Source organism: Stylophora pistillata, chromosome 7 (assembly GCF_964205215.1).
Source record: "Stylophora pistillata chromosome 7, jaStyPist1.2, whole genome shotgun sequence".
Classification (NCBI taxonomy): Eukaryota; Metazoa; Cnidaria; class Anthozoa; order Scleractinia; family Pocilloporidae; genus Stylophora; species Stylophora pistillata.
In genome coordinates this window covers 29,211,875-29,230,763 of record NC_142525.1, presented here as the reverse complement: position 1 = coordinate 29,230,763, position 18,889 = coordinate 29,211,875, and the positions used below count along the sequence as shown (strand labels likewise).

The 18,889-nt window shown below is 39.1% G+C and overlaps 1 protein-coding gene, 1 long non-coding RNA gene and 2 pseudogenes across 3 annotated transcripts; 1 reads left to right on the top strand and 3 right to left on the bottom strand.

Moving 5' to 3' along the window:
- Positions 1 to 1,174: 1,174 nt before the first annotated feature.
- LOC111320763 (uncharacterized) lies at positions 1,175 to 2,884 on the bottom strand. Its single transcript, XR_015989300.1, has 3 exons — positions 2,798 to 2,884; positions 1,714 to 1,810; positions 1,175 to 1,568 (listed from the first exon to the last, which is right to left on the bottom strand). It is a non-coding gene; the product is annotated as an uncharacterized LOC111320763 (long non-coding RNA).
- A 1,058-nt stretch (positions 2,885 to 3,942) lies between these two features.
- LOC111320761 (uncharacterized) lies at positions 3,943 to 6,104 on the bottom strand (annotated as a pseudogene).
- Positions 6,008 to 13,625, top strand: LOC111320762 (4-hydroxyphenylpyruvate dioxygenase-like; annotated as a pseudogene). Its single transcript, XR_015989205.1, has 9 exons — positions 6,008 to 6,169; positions 7,384 to 7,487; positions 7,998 to 8,079; positions 8,212 to 8,262; positions 9,395 to 9,510; positions 10,873 to 10,943; positions 11,041 to 11,153; positions 11,465 to 11,587; positions 12,146 to 13,625. The product of XR_015989205.1 is annotated as a 4-hydroxyphenylpyruvate dioxygenase-like (transcript).
- Positions 13,626 to 17,377: 3,752 nt separating this feature from the next.
- On the bottom strand, positions 17,378 to 18,316 carry LOC111345185 (uncharacterized). The gene is made up of 3 exons (XM_088728956.1): positions 18,011 to 18,316; positions 17,662 to 17,889; positions 17,378 to 17,548 (listed from the first exon to the last, which is right to left on the bottom strand). Exons 1-3 carry the CDS (start codon positions 18,235 to 18,237, stop codon positions 17,383 to 17,385), a joined length of 621 nt encoding a protein of 206 aa, XP_088585082.1. The 5' UTR covers positions 18,238 to 18,316; the 3' UTR covers positions 17,378 to 17,382.
- Between the last annotated feature and the right edge of the window lie 573 nt (positions 18,317 to 18,889).

Below are 18,889 nucleotides of genomic sequence, written 5' to 3'. Positions count from 1 at the left end.
GGCCTAACTTTTACGGAATGTTCCGTCAAAATCTGCCGATTTCTGCCGCTTTTACCGCCATATTAAAAATAATGCTACCACACTGCAATGCAATTGGAGTGCGCACACCGCCTGGCCCAAAATAGACTATTCGACAGTTGTTTCTTTTTCCATACGTCATAGAATCCTCGTGATCTTGAGTCAGAAATTCAATACTGGATTTCCTCAAGGAAACTCGCCCCTAAAAGGTCTGTCCCACTGAGATGCGCGTTACACTGTCACGTGTTTCGTGCAAATCACTGAACCAACTAAGAAGTTTACATCAACTTACCGTTTGTGGCTAAAAACACCTCGTGTTTATTTTCATGAAAGTAAAGGTACTTGGCTCAGATATTTCACTGGAAAAAGGGGGGAAATATGGCAATTTAAAAATGATAATGAAGTTAACCCTTCAGATGGAACAAAAGTTGGGAATTTATCCAAAGTTCTGAGTGTTTTCTTTGTCACGCCATTAAAAAAAGTCAAAGGAAACCCAGATACACATAAATACCATTTTTGAAATGCTTGTAATCAAACATGTTATATATTTTATAACACAAAGAAATTGACGAACTGTCTAAGTGTTATTTCTAAGTCATGTTCTTTGCTTAGGATTTTTCCCGCCAACATTTCGGACAGATTCACAAGACACAATTCTGGGCCCCAATTTTGTCACAAACGTCTCTTTTATTGAACCCATTACACTCAATTGCGGCCGGCTCATGTGGTTCGGCCGTGACGCCTTCGAACAAGAAATTTTCAGGAAATCTGCGGAATCAGGTAATCTTCACATCAAATACGAAAATCACCGGTTATTTAAAGGAATTTTTGATTACATACAAGTAATACAAATATATTGACTCAAACGGTATGCAAGCTTTTCAAGTACGACTTGATTGCTTAATTAATTTTCGAATATGAGAAATGTCCAGCAGCCAGGTAGAATTTTCATCGCTATTGCGATGATTGCTCGGTGTTAGTGCTCTCAAATCGCGAGGTTCTTGGCCGAAGAAAAGCGGAAATGAAAACGTAAAAGCAGGGAAGTTTATCGGCCCGAGATTTCTGGAGAATTTCTTACAAGTGCACGATTCTCGCCTAATAAATATAGGTCAAGTGCAGGTTCAGGTTCAGGTTTCCCCTCTCTCTCCCCTCCCCAAAATAAATTTTATAGTATTGATCATTTCTTAAATAGGTCAAGCCAGATCCTCTCTCTGATGTCACTCGTTTGTTCCCATATTTCAGTTTCATCTGGATCAGCGCCTCGGCTAAGGATAAAACTTAGCTATGTGGTCATTTGGTAATTTTTTTTTTCAGCAAAATGCAGTCAACTACATCCATATTTCGTATTCATTATCATAAGTGGTATTTTTGTCTTCGTTCATGCAAATCACACCCGCTAGAAAGTTAAAAGTTCTCGAAGACAAAGAGTTGCTTATCAAGCCCAGATAGCTTATCGTTTAAAGAAATAGGCTTTAGTTGTGCTGTGATCGATTTTGTGATGAAAACTGATTTAACCGTTCAAAGCGATGGACATTGAAACCTGATGCTCCCTATTAAACAAGAATAGATGTTTCAGTTTTTCATTCTCAATTTTGTCACTAGATATAAAAGTGTGTAGTACGAAACCGAAATAGATTTACTCCGGAGTCCACTGCTGACTAGATTTTCATATCAGTTCACGCACAGATAGCTTACCGTTTAAAGAAAGAGGCCTTAGTTGTAAGGTGATCGATCCTGTGATGAAAATCCAACCTCTCTAAAGGTATATATCAACACTGTGGCCTGACTTTCCCTATTAAAAAAAAAAAATCTTTCATTTTTATATGTTCAAATCCATCCTTAGTTATAAAAGTTTGACGCACGAAACTGAAATACACTCGCCAAGGTTGGCTCTTTTTTTATTTTATTTAATACTTTTTACAACATTTTGCAATAAATTTTTACAGATACATAGTTTAACCTGGTAACAATATATTACCTATAATGAGTCACTTATACTACATTACCTATAACAGACAACGAAACGACATTAACACGATTGATAGAATTGAATTCAGGTTACAATTCAAAATAGAGACTGAACGACATATAAATAAATACAAAGATAGAACAGAGAAGCTGTTAAAATACATATAATCGTACGCATATTTGTATGCGTGGTATGTAAGTATGCATGTACTACGATGTATACGAATAAGTTGGAACACCGTATCATTCGGAGGAAAGCGCTGAATGGATCTCCATATCTTCCTCTCAGAGAAAAGAAAGTCTATGAGTTTCATTCATTCTTCCTTGATATTCCATATCCACTTTTCCGACGACAATTCTGCGTAATGTTGGCTTAACAGTACAACATTTAGAAGTTGACTTTGAAGAGTGTTAGCCCTTTCGTTTGAGGGGATCGCTTACCAAACTATAACCTTGGAAAGTCAGCGAGTGACATGAGGCCGTTAGGTATAAGCCGTATCATCAAGAACATCACTTACTTCAGCCACCTCACTTTGCACTTACGAAGGACTAATGTTCGTAACGTTGACACTAGAAGCACTCTACGGTGGCCGATTTACATCATCGACTCCGTTGATAAAACGAAATTTTATTGTTAAGACTCCCACCGACGCAAAACCACATGCACAGTTTATTTTCCCCTTTGTGACTTTGAAGGGGTCGGATCAGTCAGAAGGTAACTCAGAATAAATTAACTTTACTGCGCCGGCGATACGCAATTTCATTAACGAAAATTTAAGCTTTAAATGGTATTTGAAGCTTTTATACCAACCTTGTGGATTATGATTGTCTTTCCCTTTATATATTGTTTTTAGGTTTTATCGAAGCAAGATATCTCAACTGTCTTCCACCAGGTCGCTAAATAAAACAGAACATGATCGAGGTCTTACTCTTTTTTATATGACACTGATAAACTGAACTGTATCAGTTTTGAAAAAAAGGCGGTACTTACCACGATCTATCGACATCGGTGCCTTCCTTTAAAGGAAGCCATCTCTGCTAGTCTGTTGGAATTGGTTTTTCTAACATACGTCACCTACCATCGCATCAAACATCTAGTAGGTTATGATGTTCTGCCTTTTGACACTTTCGTAGTCGCTCTCGCCCCCAGGCCTACCGTTTTTTTCGGCCAGAAGCCCATTTACACTGAGGAAACGGAAACCTCAGATATAGGAGAACTCTAATTTAAATGGCAATCTTCTTGGACAAAAAAAAATCAATCAATTAATATATTCCATCCAATTCTGTAGAGGAGAAGCTACTTACTCTGATTCCATGCACATAATTAGAAAATCATATTCTTTATTGCATTGCTTTTTGATTATCCAACGTTTGATACAGAATAGTAAAGAAGAAAAACTTAAAAGTGCACTTCCTTGGGAAGGAAATTTTCAATAAACAAATTAGTGACAGCTACTTGTCTGTTTAGCTTCCATCGATCGGTCTAAGAGTTAAAAGACGGACGGATTTTTACGGATTCTAGGAAATAAGTAAATCAACAAATCAGAGTAATGTACAACCTCGTTCCCAGGGTCTCTCAACTTCCCGCCCCCTGGAGCGAGTGAGGAGAGAGGGAGCAGGAAGATGAGAGACCCTGGGAACGAGGTTGAGTAATGTAAAGAGAATTGAGTGGGGTTTTTCCTCACAGCTAAATCTATATTCTTCTGATTCTTTTGTACTAAGTCTTATTCAGTAAATTATTATTTTGAAAGCCAAATCACCAAAAAAAACACCTAAAATACAAATTCTTATCAGTCCTATAACCGAGGAAAAAAGATTTGACCATTTTTTCCCGCCTGATTTGTCTTCTATCTGACAACTAAAAAAAAAAAGGTATTGTTCTATCATGGTCCGAAAATAAGGCGTGTAGGAGTTCAAAACCAGATCCAAGCAAAGAAAATATTGCGATCGTTATGGTTATTTGTATCTTATGTTACGAGGATCGAATTATTTTTACTGAATCTGTCACGCAATCCCAGACTTTTCTAGAATTATCTATAATCTGTAATATTCCAGAAACTTCTTTCATGTGACTCAGCAGTTTCCAAAAATAGTACAACTTGTAATATGCTATAAATAGTAGTATAAAAGATGGCTTGTGAGAAGTACAAAAGAGATTTGCCCGAGGGCTTACCCTCGTGGCTTGCTGACTGAACTTTTGGAAGCTATGATATGACGAGGCTATGACCCTTTGACCTTGCGATATCCGGAGAGAAGAAAGAGATGAAGAAGACGATAGTCGAGAGAGGAAGAAGATAGAGAATATAGAGTTTACTATGAAGTCCTCCGGAAGAATTTGTGTACACGGAAAGAAAGCCATGAATCAAGAAAGCCAAGCGCTGTGGTCTTCAGTCGGCGGATGTTGGAATTGGAAGTTGATCAAGACGACGAACACTTACACGGCATGAAGGATTGAAAGCCTGCTTTATGAAATGCGTAACTTAATCTTTAACCTAAGTAGATTAGGCAATGTAAAACTAATTAAATAATAGTTAAAATGGGTAACTGCTTGTTGTTACATTTTTGTTGCGTGCCATATATCGTACTCGGGAGTCTATCGTCATATATACTTTGTTAGCGGACATTTGTTGGTCATTCGTACACGTAACACTTAAACAGGCGAAATCCATAACCACGTCTCTTGCTCTGTGCAAGGAACACTCCTAAGTCTTGCCTCGAGTGGAAGGTTTCTCCTGGCAGGTAATCTGTCTTGTCGTTCATGTCTTGTACGAGTGTTGATTCGTGCCAAGTGACGTAACTGGCTGACAAAAAGGGGAAGAAAAATTTGTACACTACGACCAGCGTTCCAGAGATTTGAGCCTTATACTGGGCAACAGAGTGTAACGAGTCTCTTGCAGCTTCCCACCAGTCGAAAACACTGGCTAAAAACACCACCAGGTAAAAAAAAGTGTGAACTAAAAACCAAACCCGTATGCAGTTGATCTTTTCTCCAATTTTTTCACGCACTTGCCTGTGCATTATTACAGCATTTCGAACATTCCCAGTGCATTTAGTCAGGCGATGGTATCCTCTCGTGAGATCGTTCGTCATCGCGAGGCACAGAGAGAAAAACACGCAGCAAACAGCGATGGACGAATACATTCCCCAGTATATGGAAGTGACAAGGGGGTACTAAACACCACTGCAAGCTTTCAAATTGGGACACTTATGAGTAAGGGCTTTTTTAATGTGTTCTAAGTCAAACATAACTTGATAATGGACGTCTAAAAACAGGACCCATGACACAAGTAGCAAACCAGTGAAGAGACCCGCGTTGACGGCTCGGCGTTGAATTTTGCTCAAATCTCTCCTCCATTCCTGCGACTGATATCTGAAGTAATACAAGGCTAGGATGTAAGATGAAAAGTCGCTCATCCATAACGATGTGAGTAGTATTTTGGACCCAATATGAACTTTCAGAGTATTTTGGTCTCTCGCCAACAGAAGGAAATACATATGTGCCCCCAAGCCGAAGAGCATGTGAAATACTGGTATTAAAGTGAGCAGCCAAAGACATTTGCTCTTCTTAGGCAACTAAACACCAAGAAAAGCAACCGCTAGGAAACAATACAAGGGCCAGTGGGAGTCAAAGAGCGCGAACTTGAGTTGTTTGAAGATCCTGCAACGCTGACTCCTCGATCGTTTGCCAATGGCGTCTCCATTTACACAAAAAGCAGTGGTTTTCACCGAGATATCGTAAGTATCGTCGGGCCATTTAGTGGAAGCAGGCATTTCCTCCGTTCCCAATCTTGAAGAAATGGTCTCTCGTCCCAGCAAGAGTGTCTTTTCTTCGGCTGGTATCTCCACCTCCATTACGGTTTACCTAATTTTTTCACTTCCGGGATAATACTTGGAGATTTGTTCCCAATCTTCGCTCCAACACTCAAGTGCTACTCTTTTAAGCCAGTGCCAGGCCTTGGTCAGTAAACCGAGTGAGAACAGTGAGATAGCGGCAGAGTGATCAAAGGCGGGAGTCAGTTAAAGCAGCCATTTCCCTGACAGTCGTCTTACCCCTTACGTTGTTCGTGCGCTTCTCCCGGTTTGGTTTATACAGGTAGCCATTAAGCGTGGTGCAGTATCTATTCACGAGCCACGCGATGAAACAGATGAAGATGGTACAATGACTTTTGCCACTGTTCAGACAGTGAGTATATCTATTACTATTAAAAATAGCCATGGCCGTATTTTGCTTTTCTAGAGTTTTAACAGGTTTACAGGACATGCATCAGAGCTCTTATACCATGGACCATACGTATGGTCACAAACAATGGAGATAGTTTTTTTTGTGATTCTATATCTTGAGATATTTTTTGACATGTTATTTAAGAATGAATGGCAATAATTTCACTCATACTTGTTCGCCATGAGATAGTTCAAGTTAACTCAATTCCTTGCATCTCATTGTCTGTCTACAAACTCCCATGTACTGCATGCTGCCTCGTTTTAGTTATAGGTGGTTTTCACGCTACGTCATTGTTGCTATGTTGGTGGACGTAGACAATAGATGTCTCATTAGCTCCTTTTGTTCGTCCACCACCATTTGTTCCTTTCACTATTGTTTCCTGTGTCTCTAGAGATTGGTCGCAAACCACCTATAGAAACATCAGTCACAGCTTTACTGTAAATTTGACTTTGACAAATAGGATTAGGGTAATAAATTTGATCCAAACAATAATTATGTTGGTCCATGCAATGGTCATTCCCAAAAATAATCTTATTTTTTCCAGAATTTGAGTGTTAAACTCCATGATATGCTGGTGTTTACAGTATTTTATTCCTTCCCGCTCAGTGTTGTTAGCTAATGTGTCAGTGGTGTGTCAGCCAATATGTCAGTCAACACATTGGTCTATGCTTAAATAGGTCTAGGATCAGATTTGTTACCTTACCAAAAGCTAATATGATCTCTGACCTAATTCAATGCATGTGTAGTAATATTAGGAACAGAGAAAAAGTTAGTAAATAGAGTTAGGAAATAATGCATAGGATTGGTAAGGTTCAGGGTAAATTCAGCCAGATGAGGCAATCTGGTAACAGTTTATCGTGCCTTTTAATTTTATAAGGTGAATAGCAGTACCTGCATTTCCCCCTCTCCTGTAAAGAATGCCTGTCCATCACAGGGTCCCCCCTGCATTTTCCAAGGATTACCTGACAGTTTGCTGGTACGTATTTATTCCCTTGACTGGAGTGAGGCAATACAAGAGTTTAGGATCTTGGCCAAGTCCACATCACACTAACATTGCTCTGTCTCCTTTGCATAGGGTTGGGGCAGGAGAGAATATGCCCTGAAGGAAATTTTGTAATGTCAGGAAGAAAGTTACTTCTTTAAATTTGATCTGTGTGATACCTGTTTGATTGTAGTATGGAGACACAACACGCACATTTGTTGAAAGAAAGGAATTCAGTGGTCTCTTTCTACCTGGCTGCAAGTCTCTAATAGCCAAAGACTGCCTTCTTCCCAAACTGTAAGTATCCTTTAACTGTTCTGCACCAAAGCTATTCACATTATGCATTACACAGATTACTTGAAGTTTGTAATACTTGCATTGTGTAGATGTCTATCAGTTTTCATAATGCTTGCACTATCTGTTCTTTTGAGCTGAAGTTGGTTTGAATGTCATTCTTTTAAGTCAGTTTGAGATTGATTCTTTATTCTTTTAGTGAAAAGGGTTTTCCTAATTTTTAACATGTTCATTAAAGTCACAACAATGAGACAAGATCTCTTAAATATATCAAAAAATATCATTTAGCAGTTATGATGACTGGTGCTATTGTTTTGTTTTTTTCATCCTTCACCAATGATGAGCACTGTTATTCAAAGCAATTGATGTTTGTGTTGAAAATATCTGATGATTTTTTTAAGAGTTTTCTTCATGTGGAAACATCAATCCATGGCGATTCATTTTTAATCAGTCTTTCATAGAAATGTGCACTTGCAATGCTAATTGTGAAACTGTTCTTCTTGAATTTCGTAGACCACCAGGCCTTCTTGATTTTATTGATCAGGTCATTGGTAACCAGCCAGAAGATGCTATGGTGTCCATTGCTGAATGGTAAGTCCAGTCTAACTGGTGGTTTATATTAATAAACTGTATTCTGTTGTGTAAGATATCAAGTTTAACATCTTGTTTGTGTTTTCCTACCTATCAGTAACATTTACACAGTCATTGTCCTAGTGTACTCTGAAAGTATGAGAAGAATTTATAGTTTCACAGGTTTTGGTCTGTTGATGATAAACAGGTATGGTACTAATGTAAGAAACAGACTCCATTCACTTTTCCTTCTGACTGTCTGTTTAGGTTCACAACACAGATGTTTTTTCATCCTTTTAACTGCCATGATTGGAAGTTTAATTCTCCCCTCTAGCTTTTACACTTTTCCTTGTAAATTAGTTCTGCAAATTTGTTAAATCAGGATAACAACTTCTGCCTGATAAGTTTGAGTATTTTCATTACCTGTTTGCTGGGTAATGTATGGGTATCATAGGGAGAAGGTACATGTTAAACACTAGCTTCTGGAAACAGTGAATCAGATGTTCTTACATTGGATATTTTTAGCTCAAAAGAGACTGACAGGAAAATGGAATCTGTTGTTTTATTCAATGCAGAGGAAGGTTAAATGAAGAAAATACTTGACTGTGTGAAATGTATTTTCCTAATGACTCAAGTAGATGTTTTGAACCTAGGGTAATAGCGGGGCTCCCACGCACGCTTGCGCGAGTGGGGCAGAGCCCCATACCTATGGAATATGGTCAACCTTTTCGTTTGGTTGTAACGTGACCGAGCGTATGTGCCATCAGATTGCACGGGGAGACTAGGGGAGACTATCAAAATGAAGGGAGGGGTGTCTCAGGCGAGTCTTGGCAAGTGCACATCTTTATGTTATCATTAATATTACGAACTTAGGAGCTCTGCTTTTAGGCTTGGCTAAAACTATATATTATGCGAGTGTGTCATCTAATGGTCCAGGTGGGTGTAGCCCTGAGAAGGACTGTCGACAGTGGTGGTGAGAGTCACACTGGTTAGAGTGACTCTGATGATGATTGACTTCCATTCAGTTTTTGGAAACATCAGCCACCACCATCAACAACAGACCTTCTCAGGACTGCACTCATCACGACAATCAGACAACACTATCACATACATTTTCCTGTTTAGTTACTTTATTGTTTAATTTTCTAGGAACTTACCTACTTTTCCTTTTACCATTTTTTAGGCAAGAAAGGTTTGTATGTTATGCAATTAAGAAGAATCAGCTTTCAGATCTTGGGAGTGGGCAGAGCATGGGGGAGTGGGCAGAGCATGGGGGAGTGGGCAGAGCATGGGGTATTGGCTTCATTGTGAAAATTCTGCAATGATATTTTATTGTTTAGATTCATACAGAGTACAGTGCACTGCAATTCAATTGTGGTCACAAACTGGGAAGAGACAATTAAAATGCCACTCAATGAACCAGCCCCAGGAAAAAGGAAGAGCCCGATACAAGTAGGTATACATGCATGCTTATGGACCAAACATTGGGTCACAATAGAGAGATTTGGCACCGCATTTACCTGAAACAGGAAAAGCAAGAGTGACCATGTGATGTTTTTCCCTTCATTTTTTTCATGTTTGCAGTTTGCACTTTGCCGTTTCTATTAGAAAGTTACCTGTTTCGCATTCGTCATGTACAAAATTTTTTATTATCTCTGACAGAGTAGTTAATTGCTGAAAAAAGAGCACCAAAACTATTCCTTGTGAGTTATACAAGGGTGCCCTCAAATCTACCATGGTGTGAGCTCTCACAAAGCTAAAGCAGAAAGGTTCATGCTATTTATGTGAAACATGAAAGGGCAAGCCAACATTTGCTGTTTCACAAAAACATGGTGCTTAATCTCTCTCACAACTGGATATTTGCGAAGTTATTATTATCGCAGAGAAATCAACTGAATGCTACATTCTAATCAGGCAGCACAGGGCGAAAACCGTAACCTGTGAGCCATGGAGTAAAAAATAAATGTACATTAACTAATCCTAAAAAGCTTTTCTGTTGTGTCTACGGTCCTGATAATAATAATAATATGGCGGTAAGTAGTGTGGACGTGTTTTAGAGTGTTCTCATAAAAATCTGTTCCCATCGAAAGCGGGCCAAGTTTAGGGCGCCAGAGCATCCTTAAAGAAGTATCTAGTATACTTTGCAAATTGTTAAGCAGTTTTGCGAGACTATTTGGCATCTCTGAGCGAGAGTTTTAGCTGAGTTGATTTTGATTTTGTTTGGATGTGCGAGCGATTATTATTATTATAATTATTATTATAATTATAATTCTAATTATTGTTGTTGTTATTTTGAATTTGGGTTTAATGCTCTGAGACATAGTCAGGGTCAGTAAATACCTCATGAAATATCAAGCCATTTTGACAGCACAAGCATGATACATTAAAGAACTATTTTATGACCTGTTAGGACTACACCAAAGGAATTGGCCTCTACAGTGGAAATTCAAGCAATGCCAACCACATCAATGGTATTTACAACACTCCCATTCATACTCAGTTGAATTAAGATATGGCATTGGTATAATTAACCAGCTGACTAAGCCAAGCTGGAATAGCTAGGCTTGGGGGATGAATCTAGCAGTACAGCTCAAACAATGAGGATGGGTGGGACAGAGGGCCCTTCCCTTCTCTGCACTCTGCTGGCAAAACTGATTATGAATGAATTGGGTTAATTTCCCAGTATTTATCTGAACCTTTTATGCAACCAGTGCCAGGAATACTCATGTAGCTCTGATGAAGCTGCATTGTTGTTGCATAATTCAACACACAAAATTCATGTCATCATTTGGTCTTTATAATACTTATCTTACTGAAGGATTTTTGGACTACTATTGCACAGCAGGAGTACAGCACATTGCACTCAATACATCCGACATCATCTTTGCTGTAAATTACAATTGCAACCTGAATCATTAACTTTACTAAATGGTGTGTTCTGTAAAAAGATTGTTATAAATTTTACAGTGAAGTTACTTTTTTTCAGATAAGGAATTTAAAGGAAAGAGGTATGGAATTTCTCGTTATTCCTGACACATAAAAATCTTCGTGCATGGCTTAAGGATATGCACCCATGTGGTGGAGGAAGATCTGAATGTGGTGAGATATTTTAACTTTGACCCAGAGGGAGGAGGAGGGATGGAAACAGTGGAGAGGAATTTCAGGGAAGGTATCAACCAAGGGATTATTAGTTGATCTAATATCAAATTCTCCAAACTCACATCATAAGAATTGTATGAAAGACAGTAATGAGAATTAGTAATGAGTACTTAGGATTGTTTTGGATTGTTAATCGACTTCTAGTCGTTAACGAACTAAGGTTGAGGGTGGAGTGGGGGGGTTGGTGCAAGTTTCAGGCTTCCTGGGCCAGGGGCCCAAATTTCAGTAAGCTCTGCTTAAATATGTTCTAGCTTCAAGATCTGAAGATTTTGGTCGATTTTGATGACAAGGGTTACCTGCTGCAGATTTTCACAAAACCAATGCAGGACAGACCAACACTATTCTCAGAAGTTGTACAGAGGCACAATCACCAGGTGAGAGAGGGGAGGGGTGGGGTGGTGGGGTCCCTGATGAGGAGTGTTGTATTGTTAACGATGTATCTTCTCTTCTGGCAATTAAAACTAAAGGGACTTCGACTGAATATCGTAAATTCTGAGCTAAGGACATTCCAACCATTAATAAGATCGAAAAAATATATCTTAAGAAGCCAGTGAGTTCTCAAAGCGGAGGCGCGAGGAAAGCGCGGGAAAACGCGGGTCACCAAGTGGTGATTGGTGTCTGTGTTGCTTCTGATTGGTTGAGAGTATGGCATGAGGTTTCTAAGCCAATCACAGAGCGAAGCATAGCAAACGCAATGCAATCCAGGATCGCATTCGATTATCGATAAAAAACTGTCCTATGAAGAGCTCCTCGTTGTAGGAAAACTCTCTTCTGGCCTTCAATCGTCTTTCCTTCTTACAATCATAGAATGGCCAGAAAGTAGCCAATATTGAAGTTGCAAACTGTTGTTGGTATATCAGATTGATAATTTTTCATGTGAATATTTAACAGAGTGAATTTTTTTTTTCTTGTCTTCTCTTCTTGTTGTGCAGGGCTTTGGAGCTGGAACTTTAAGTCGCTTTTTGAAGGCATTGAGCTGGATCAAGAGCGGAGAGGGAACCTTTACTAGGCCCTCTTATCATACCTGGCTATTTCTTAGCTCTTAAATCGCATTAATCATACGAAACAAACCTCTGCGTAGAAGGTAGTCAAATCACATGAGCTGTATTTTTCAAAAGAAACAACACCTTCATCATAAGATAGCCATCTTAGTGCGGGGAAAAGCTGGAGATTAAACGTGTGTCGGCTAAAGTAATAACTGAGTTTGGTTTGGTTTTGGATGACTTGCGCACCTTTTTAGAGGGACGTGCGCATATTTTAGAAGGATGTGAATAATTAGTAGTTTCCACTGGCATGTTCATAGGATATGCAATTCTTAAAAAAGACGGCATTTTGTCAACAACAATTTCTAATATAAGAGAAAAATCAAGTTTCCAGATGGGATTTGAACCCACGACCCTCTGTGATCTAGTCGGATGCTCTAACTACTGAGCTACAGGAGACTCTATGGTGAGCAAGGGTCAATTAGTGGGTATTGACTGGAACCGCATCACGCGGCTACACAGCCAAACGTCAGCTGGCGCATAGAAGCTCACTAACAGCATCACGTTGTCACATTAAAGCATCAACAACATATCCTTAAATTTTAAGGCTTGAATTATTGTATCAATAGAGATAAAGTAAGTTTTTGAGTGAAACGTTAACTTTAAGTGAGGACTGAGTTTTCGTAACTTAAATGCCTCGGAGGTTTTAGTTATTGTGCTGTAGAACAGTAAACGTCAATCGTACCATTAAACTCATGTTTACTGCGATGGAAGGTGTTATGGATGAATTATATGGACACAGAAGACAGTTTGGGATCACGAGAAATCAAAGCAATTCTATCGCGTGTTTGGGAGGAGTTTGCGGGGAGGGGGATTGAGTTTTAGCGGAAACCATTGGTTCGATAACTATATATATACAGGCCACACTCGCAAGTATTTACGTTACAACTTGTTTATCAATAATAATACTTCGGAGATGAAGGAAAGCACTATATAAATATTTCCTATCGAACAGGCACAACCGCTGGTGCTGTAGGAAATAAATAATCATGATCTGCATTTACATGTACCTTTGTTTCTGTCAAAGGTTTGGCGATTTTAATCCTGTGTAAGAAGTTCCAAAATCAGCTGGGAAAGTGCTTCGGAATTTATTTACTGCACTAGATGGCAGAGCGACCCTGACATTATTGCCGAGATAACCCCAGCACCAGCTCACTAACAGCATCACGCTGTCACATTAAAGCATCAACACCATGTTAAATTTTAAGGCTTGAATTATTGTATCAATAGAGATAAAGTAAGTTTTTGAGTGAAACGTTAACTTTAAGTGAGGACTGAGTTTTCGTAACTTAAATGCCTCGGAGGTTTTAGTTATTGTGCTGTAGAACAGTAAACGTCAATCGTACCATTAAACTCATGTTTACTGCGATGGAAGGTGTTATGGATGAATTATATGGACACAGAAGACAGTTTGGGATCACGAGAAATCAAAGCAGTTCTATCTCGTGTTTGGGAGGAGTTTGCGGGGAGGGGGATTGAGTTTTAGCGGAAACCACTGGCTATTTGATGCTCTGATCTAACGTACTTTGCTGAAACTCTTTTCTACGTTAGCTTATAGAAACTTAAGATACAAATTGTTTTTATTCTTTAATTTGGAACCAAACCATGTAATTATATTCTTCTCAAATAATTCACAGCTACAGTTTATTACGCTTTTAACTGCAATTGCAACGTTTCATCGAGGACATCTCTCTTTTCTTCAAACTTGAAATCATCTGGGATTTCACTGTAGCTAAAGAGAGCCAAGCTGAGCTCGGGTAAATCTGAACTAAACAGAATTTTACGACTTGACTTTAACGACCCTGTTCATCTCGGGGGCATGCGTACACTGTTTCCTTTTAACACGTGACTCAAGAACTGATCACATATAACGTGCCGGTTGGAATATGTTAATATCACCTGGAACCCTTAAAGGAAAATCTATAGCAGCTTCCAGGGTGAATTACAGCTGAGATATTGGGTGCTGAAAGGTTAGGTGTATGTATACTTGATTATAGCTGGAGCCTCCAGCTCTACATTAACAGTGTTACTGTTTTCAGCGATGAGTCGCACTCCAAGATACGAGAGAAGCCCTGCTAACCTGTTACTGAGGGTGCGCATGATGTTTTGAACCTGGAGTAAAGAAAAAACAAGTTAACCTCATATGCGTCATGTAAAAGAACTGTTACATGGAAGCAAGCGGCTATCCTACCCTTGGAACCCTCAGAGTGACTGGCAGCTATTTTCTCCTTGCAGTATTATTGCTGAATCAAACTTAAAGAATTGGAGAATATATGTATCTTATTATTAAAAACTAGATCATTGAACAATGCAATTCAAGACTTTTTATTGGCTTAGCCATTATGGTGTATCAGCCAATATACCATAATCTACAAATATGGTAAGCGTACGTGTCAGCTTAAAATTAAAAAGGAGCTAAAAATGTAATAAAATTTAATAATTTAATTCGACGTTTTTAATAAAACAATTATTCCACTCGCGCTTGTTGGATATGAGATGATTATAGCCAACTCGGCGCTACGCGCCTCGCTGGCTATCTATCATCTCACATCCAACGCGTGCTCGTGGAATAATTGTTAATTATTAAAAACTGGATCATTGGATAATGCAATTCAAGAATTTTTATAGGCTGAGCCATTATGGTATATGAGCCAATATACCATAATCTACAAATATGGTAAGCGTACGCGTCAGCTTAAAATCAAAAGGGAGCTAAAAAATCTAGTTTCTTCTTACAAAATAATAATTTCTTGAGGGCGTTTTTAATAAAACAATTATTCCACTCGCGCTTGTTGGATATGAGATGATTATAGCCAACTCGGCACTACGCGCCTCGTTGGCTATCTATCATCTCGTATCCAACGTGCACTCGTGGAATAATTGTTAATTAGACGTTTAATTGTGCAGTATCGCTGAGTATTTTTAACGATTTGTGCCGTATTTTGAAGAGACCGTAGGGCAAGTCAAGATACAAATAACGAGCAAAAATGCTCAGCGGTACGACACACCCAAACGTCTAATTAGATTTTTTTATTATCGAATACGCCAAATTGTTATTTCAGTACAGGCCAATTTTGCGGATATTTATTTACCGTGAGTGCATGAGAGAAGTATGCGAAGCACAACGGAACTCGCGCGTTGTCGTGTTGCTGTTTCTATATTCTTCAATAAATGATGATACTTCATTGTCGTCTAACTGCTATTCTTCGTTCGATTTATCAAATAAACTTGGATCAATATTCGCAAGCCAATCCGACCCCTTGTTGTCACAAAAATGATTTAAATTGTCCGCCATTTTTTTTTTTTTTTTTTTTTTTTTTTTTGCAACTTCAATCCCATCCGTCGCTTGCGCGATACGAGAACGCCTGTCTAACTGGCTGTCTGGAGTACAAATACCGCGTGATGTTTTTGCTCGCCTATGGCGTTATTTGTACTCTACGGAGTGTAGTTGAATAATAAAGGAAAATATCACCTTTCAGAATATCTCTTGACTACTGCACAAATGATCGTTGTCAGTAGCACAGAAAATGTACAGAGGACAGTATATAGAATATGCATGCATTAGGGTGGAAAGGGTTTCTAAACATCTAACGATTTACTGTGTAGTACTACATTATGTAGCAAACAGGTGATGGACTCGGAAATAAATAAACTTACTGCTAATGGGTGTTGTTTTGATGTAACGCTTAACCCTATAAACTAATTTAAAGGAAATGTGAAGCAGCTGAACGGGAGAATTACACGTTTCATCTCAGTAAGGAAAGAATCGTTAAAGGGCCTGTAAACCCAAAAATCGTACATTTTCTTTTCACCAAGCTGTTTAGTAAATATATCAAGTACTTCAAATGTGCACTTCGTTTTTTCTCAAAAGTCCATTTTCCACCTTGAAAAAGCTCTTCCAAATTCGAAACATTCGCCATCTTGAACTGCGCCATCTTTCCTGTGACATCATGGGTGGAACCTTCCTGTACTGAGTTCAAAAGCTTTCTTTTACGATCGCGTGAGATATGTGCAAGTCTCCTTCGCAGCCCCTGTTTGCCGGTCTAGTCACGATTTTTTACTTATAATTTGGTTGATTATATTAAAAATTTTCGTGATGGTAAAGCATTGTATGGTCCAGTTTTGTAGTAATTCAAACAAAACCGGGCATACAATGCATAAATTTCCAAAAGAAGCAAATTTGAAGCGACAATGGGTTGAATTTGTTCACGTTAAAAGAGCCGATTTTGACGAGCCGTCCGAACATTCTGTTGTCTGTAGCAGTCATTTGTCTCCCGATTGCTATGAGAAAAGCTATATGGTCGAAATGGGTCATTAAAAGCTAGCAAAAGCTACTTCTTCCTGTTGCTGCGCTGACGATTCAGGCCCTACCAGAAAAAAATCCTTCCGAGGTAAAAATGCGACCTTTGCATTCAGCAGACAGCGAAGATCCAGAGGTGACTGACCGTACTGAGAAACGACTGAGGAGAAGTAGAGCTCTTCAAAAGTTGGAAGTTAACAGGGTGAGTACCGAACTGATTTAGTGAAACCTCCAGATTTTAGGTTCTCTTAAAACACCTTTCTTTCACTGACCTGTTTGAACCTTTGCCGGAAACCGAAACACGTATCAAGAAAGAATTCGTTGATGTCGGTATACAATGCGATCTGGAATTTAGTTGGTTAAATATTCCACAAACATCTACGGCGAGTGTGGGAGAGACAAAAATCTGTCAAAAGAAATCTTCGTAGAGAATCTTTGCCAGCTCCGCTTGCTGCTTTCTTTGAGAAACCCTGCAAAGAAGTAGCAGTTGGAGAATTTGTGTCACGGCTTACACAGCGGTGAATTTGTAATCAAAGATCATTAGAAAAACATTTTTTTTACTTTGAATAGAAATTAAAAGATCCAGAGTTCAGCTTGCGAAACTGTCTCTCTATATTTCCAATCGAAGCAAACACAAAAAGGTTCGATAACTATATATATACAGGCCACACTCGCAAGTATTTACGTTACAACTTGTTTATCCATAATAATACTTCGGAGATGAAGGAAAGCACTATATAAATATTTCCTTATCGAACAGGCACAACCGCTAGTGCTGTAGGAAATAAATAATTATGATCTGCATTTACATGTACCTTTGTTTCTGTCAAAGGTTTGGCGATTTTAATCCAGTGTAAGAAGTTCCAAAATCAGCTGGAAAAGTGCTTCGGATTTTATTTACTGCACTAGATGGCAGAGCGACCCTGACATTATTGCCGAGATAACCCCAGCACCAGCGAGCCAGCTGTCTGTAGGCAATGTAGCGAAATTTCCTCCCAGGAGAGAGAAAAATAACTAGCTCTAGCACTGTGTTATTTAATCAATAGCACAAACAACTCCAGCAAATTTATCTCAAAAACAGATTAAAATAAAACATTTCGCTTACTCGTTTTGGGTGTGATTATATGCACCGTATTGCTTCCTGGACGCGTAGTAGGCCGTCTCCAGCACCCAGACATTGAGGTAGGTTGACTGAAAACCTGGATACTCAGTAATACAAGTCATTTGGGTTTCAGGCCTTTGTTCCTCCACCTTTTGCCACACTTGCCCGATTTCCGCAAAACAAACACTGTCATGTGTTGTCGGCATTGGCTGACAAGTTCCACACTCGCACCTTCGACGATTTTATATAAAAAACCCAGGGACGCTCAAGTTAAAAAACTTCTCTTGCATTCTTTTAGATTGGAAACTTGCTTTATTAACTTTTCATGTCAAAAAAAAAATGAATTAAATACCAGTCTGTGTTTCCGAGACCATCGGCATCGCTATCAACCGGTTCTGTATTGTCTTCGTGCGGATCGTTTCGGTCAACTCTACGCGGCTCATGTTGATAAGGACGTGGCCCAGACTCTCCTAAAGGTTCTGAGTTATCCCCATCGCAGTCATATAAGTTTAAGGCATTCGAGTCGCTTCCCTCTGACAAAACATCGTCCGAACTACTGCTACTTGAACGAGCTGCCATACCAATGCTACTGTGAAGTCCGTGTTGCGCAATATTTTAGTTCCACCGCTTACGTCACGACCTCGCTCTATTGTTTTCACCGGAAGTGAAATTTCAGTATAAAATGCCGATTTTCTCCTTAAATAAGTCGAATTGGGAAAAACCAATTGCAGACTCGTTTTCTATGACACTTTTTACATGGAATAAGAAAAACATGTATTCTTGGGTTCAAAGGCCCTTTAAGAGGGCAATCCATTCATAGATCATAAGGTTTCTCCTCCAAGTCTGGTGGCTTTATATGTAGATGACTGTAAAATCTCAAGGGTCATTGAGCATCCATGCGATCATGCATCGTTTCAAGATGACCTAAATAACCTGGTTTCTTGGAGTCGACAAAATCATATGAGCTTTAATATCAAGAAATGCAAGTTAATGTGGATTACCAGGAATCACTCCCCTATTCTTGCTCCTCTACAACTGGGTGGTACCACCCTTGCCGTTACAGCTGAATTTTCAGATCTTGGCTTGCTAACTAACCACAAGCTGTCCTGGAACTCTCACATAGATAAGATTTCCAGTAAGGCGAACAGAGTGCTTGGTTTGATAAGGAGGAATTGCAGAGATTTGAAGGATGTTTCAACACTAAGAACTCTATATTGCGCTCTGGTTAAGT

Bases quoted from the DNA above. Each gene is read 5' to 3' on its own strand.
- LOC111345185 (XM_088728956.1), bottom strand. From the start codon at position 18,237: ATGGCAGCTCGTTCAAGTAGCAGTAGTTCGGACGATGTTTTGTCAGAG. The intron at 17,890-18,010 runs GTATTTAATTCA...AAATCGTCGAAG, and splicing joins GGTCTCGGAAACACAGACTG to GTGCGAGTGTGGAACTTGTC. The intron at 17,549-17,661 runs GTAAGCGAAATG...CTCTCCTGGGAG, and splicing joins TATAATCACACCCAAAACGA to GAAATTTCGCTACATTGCCT.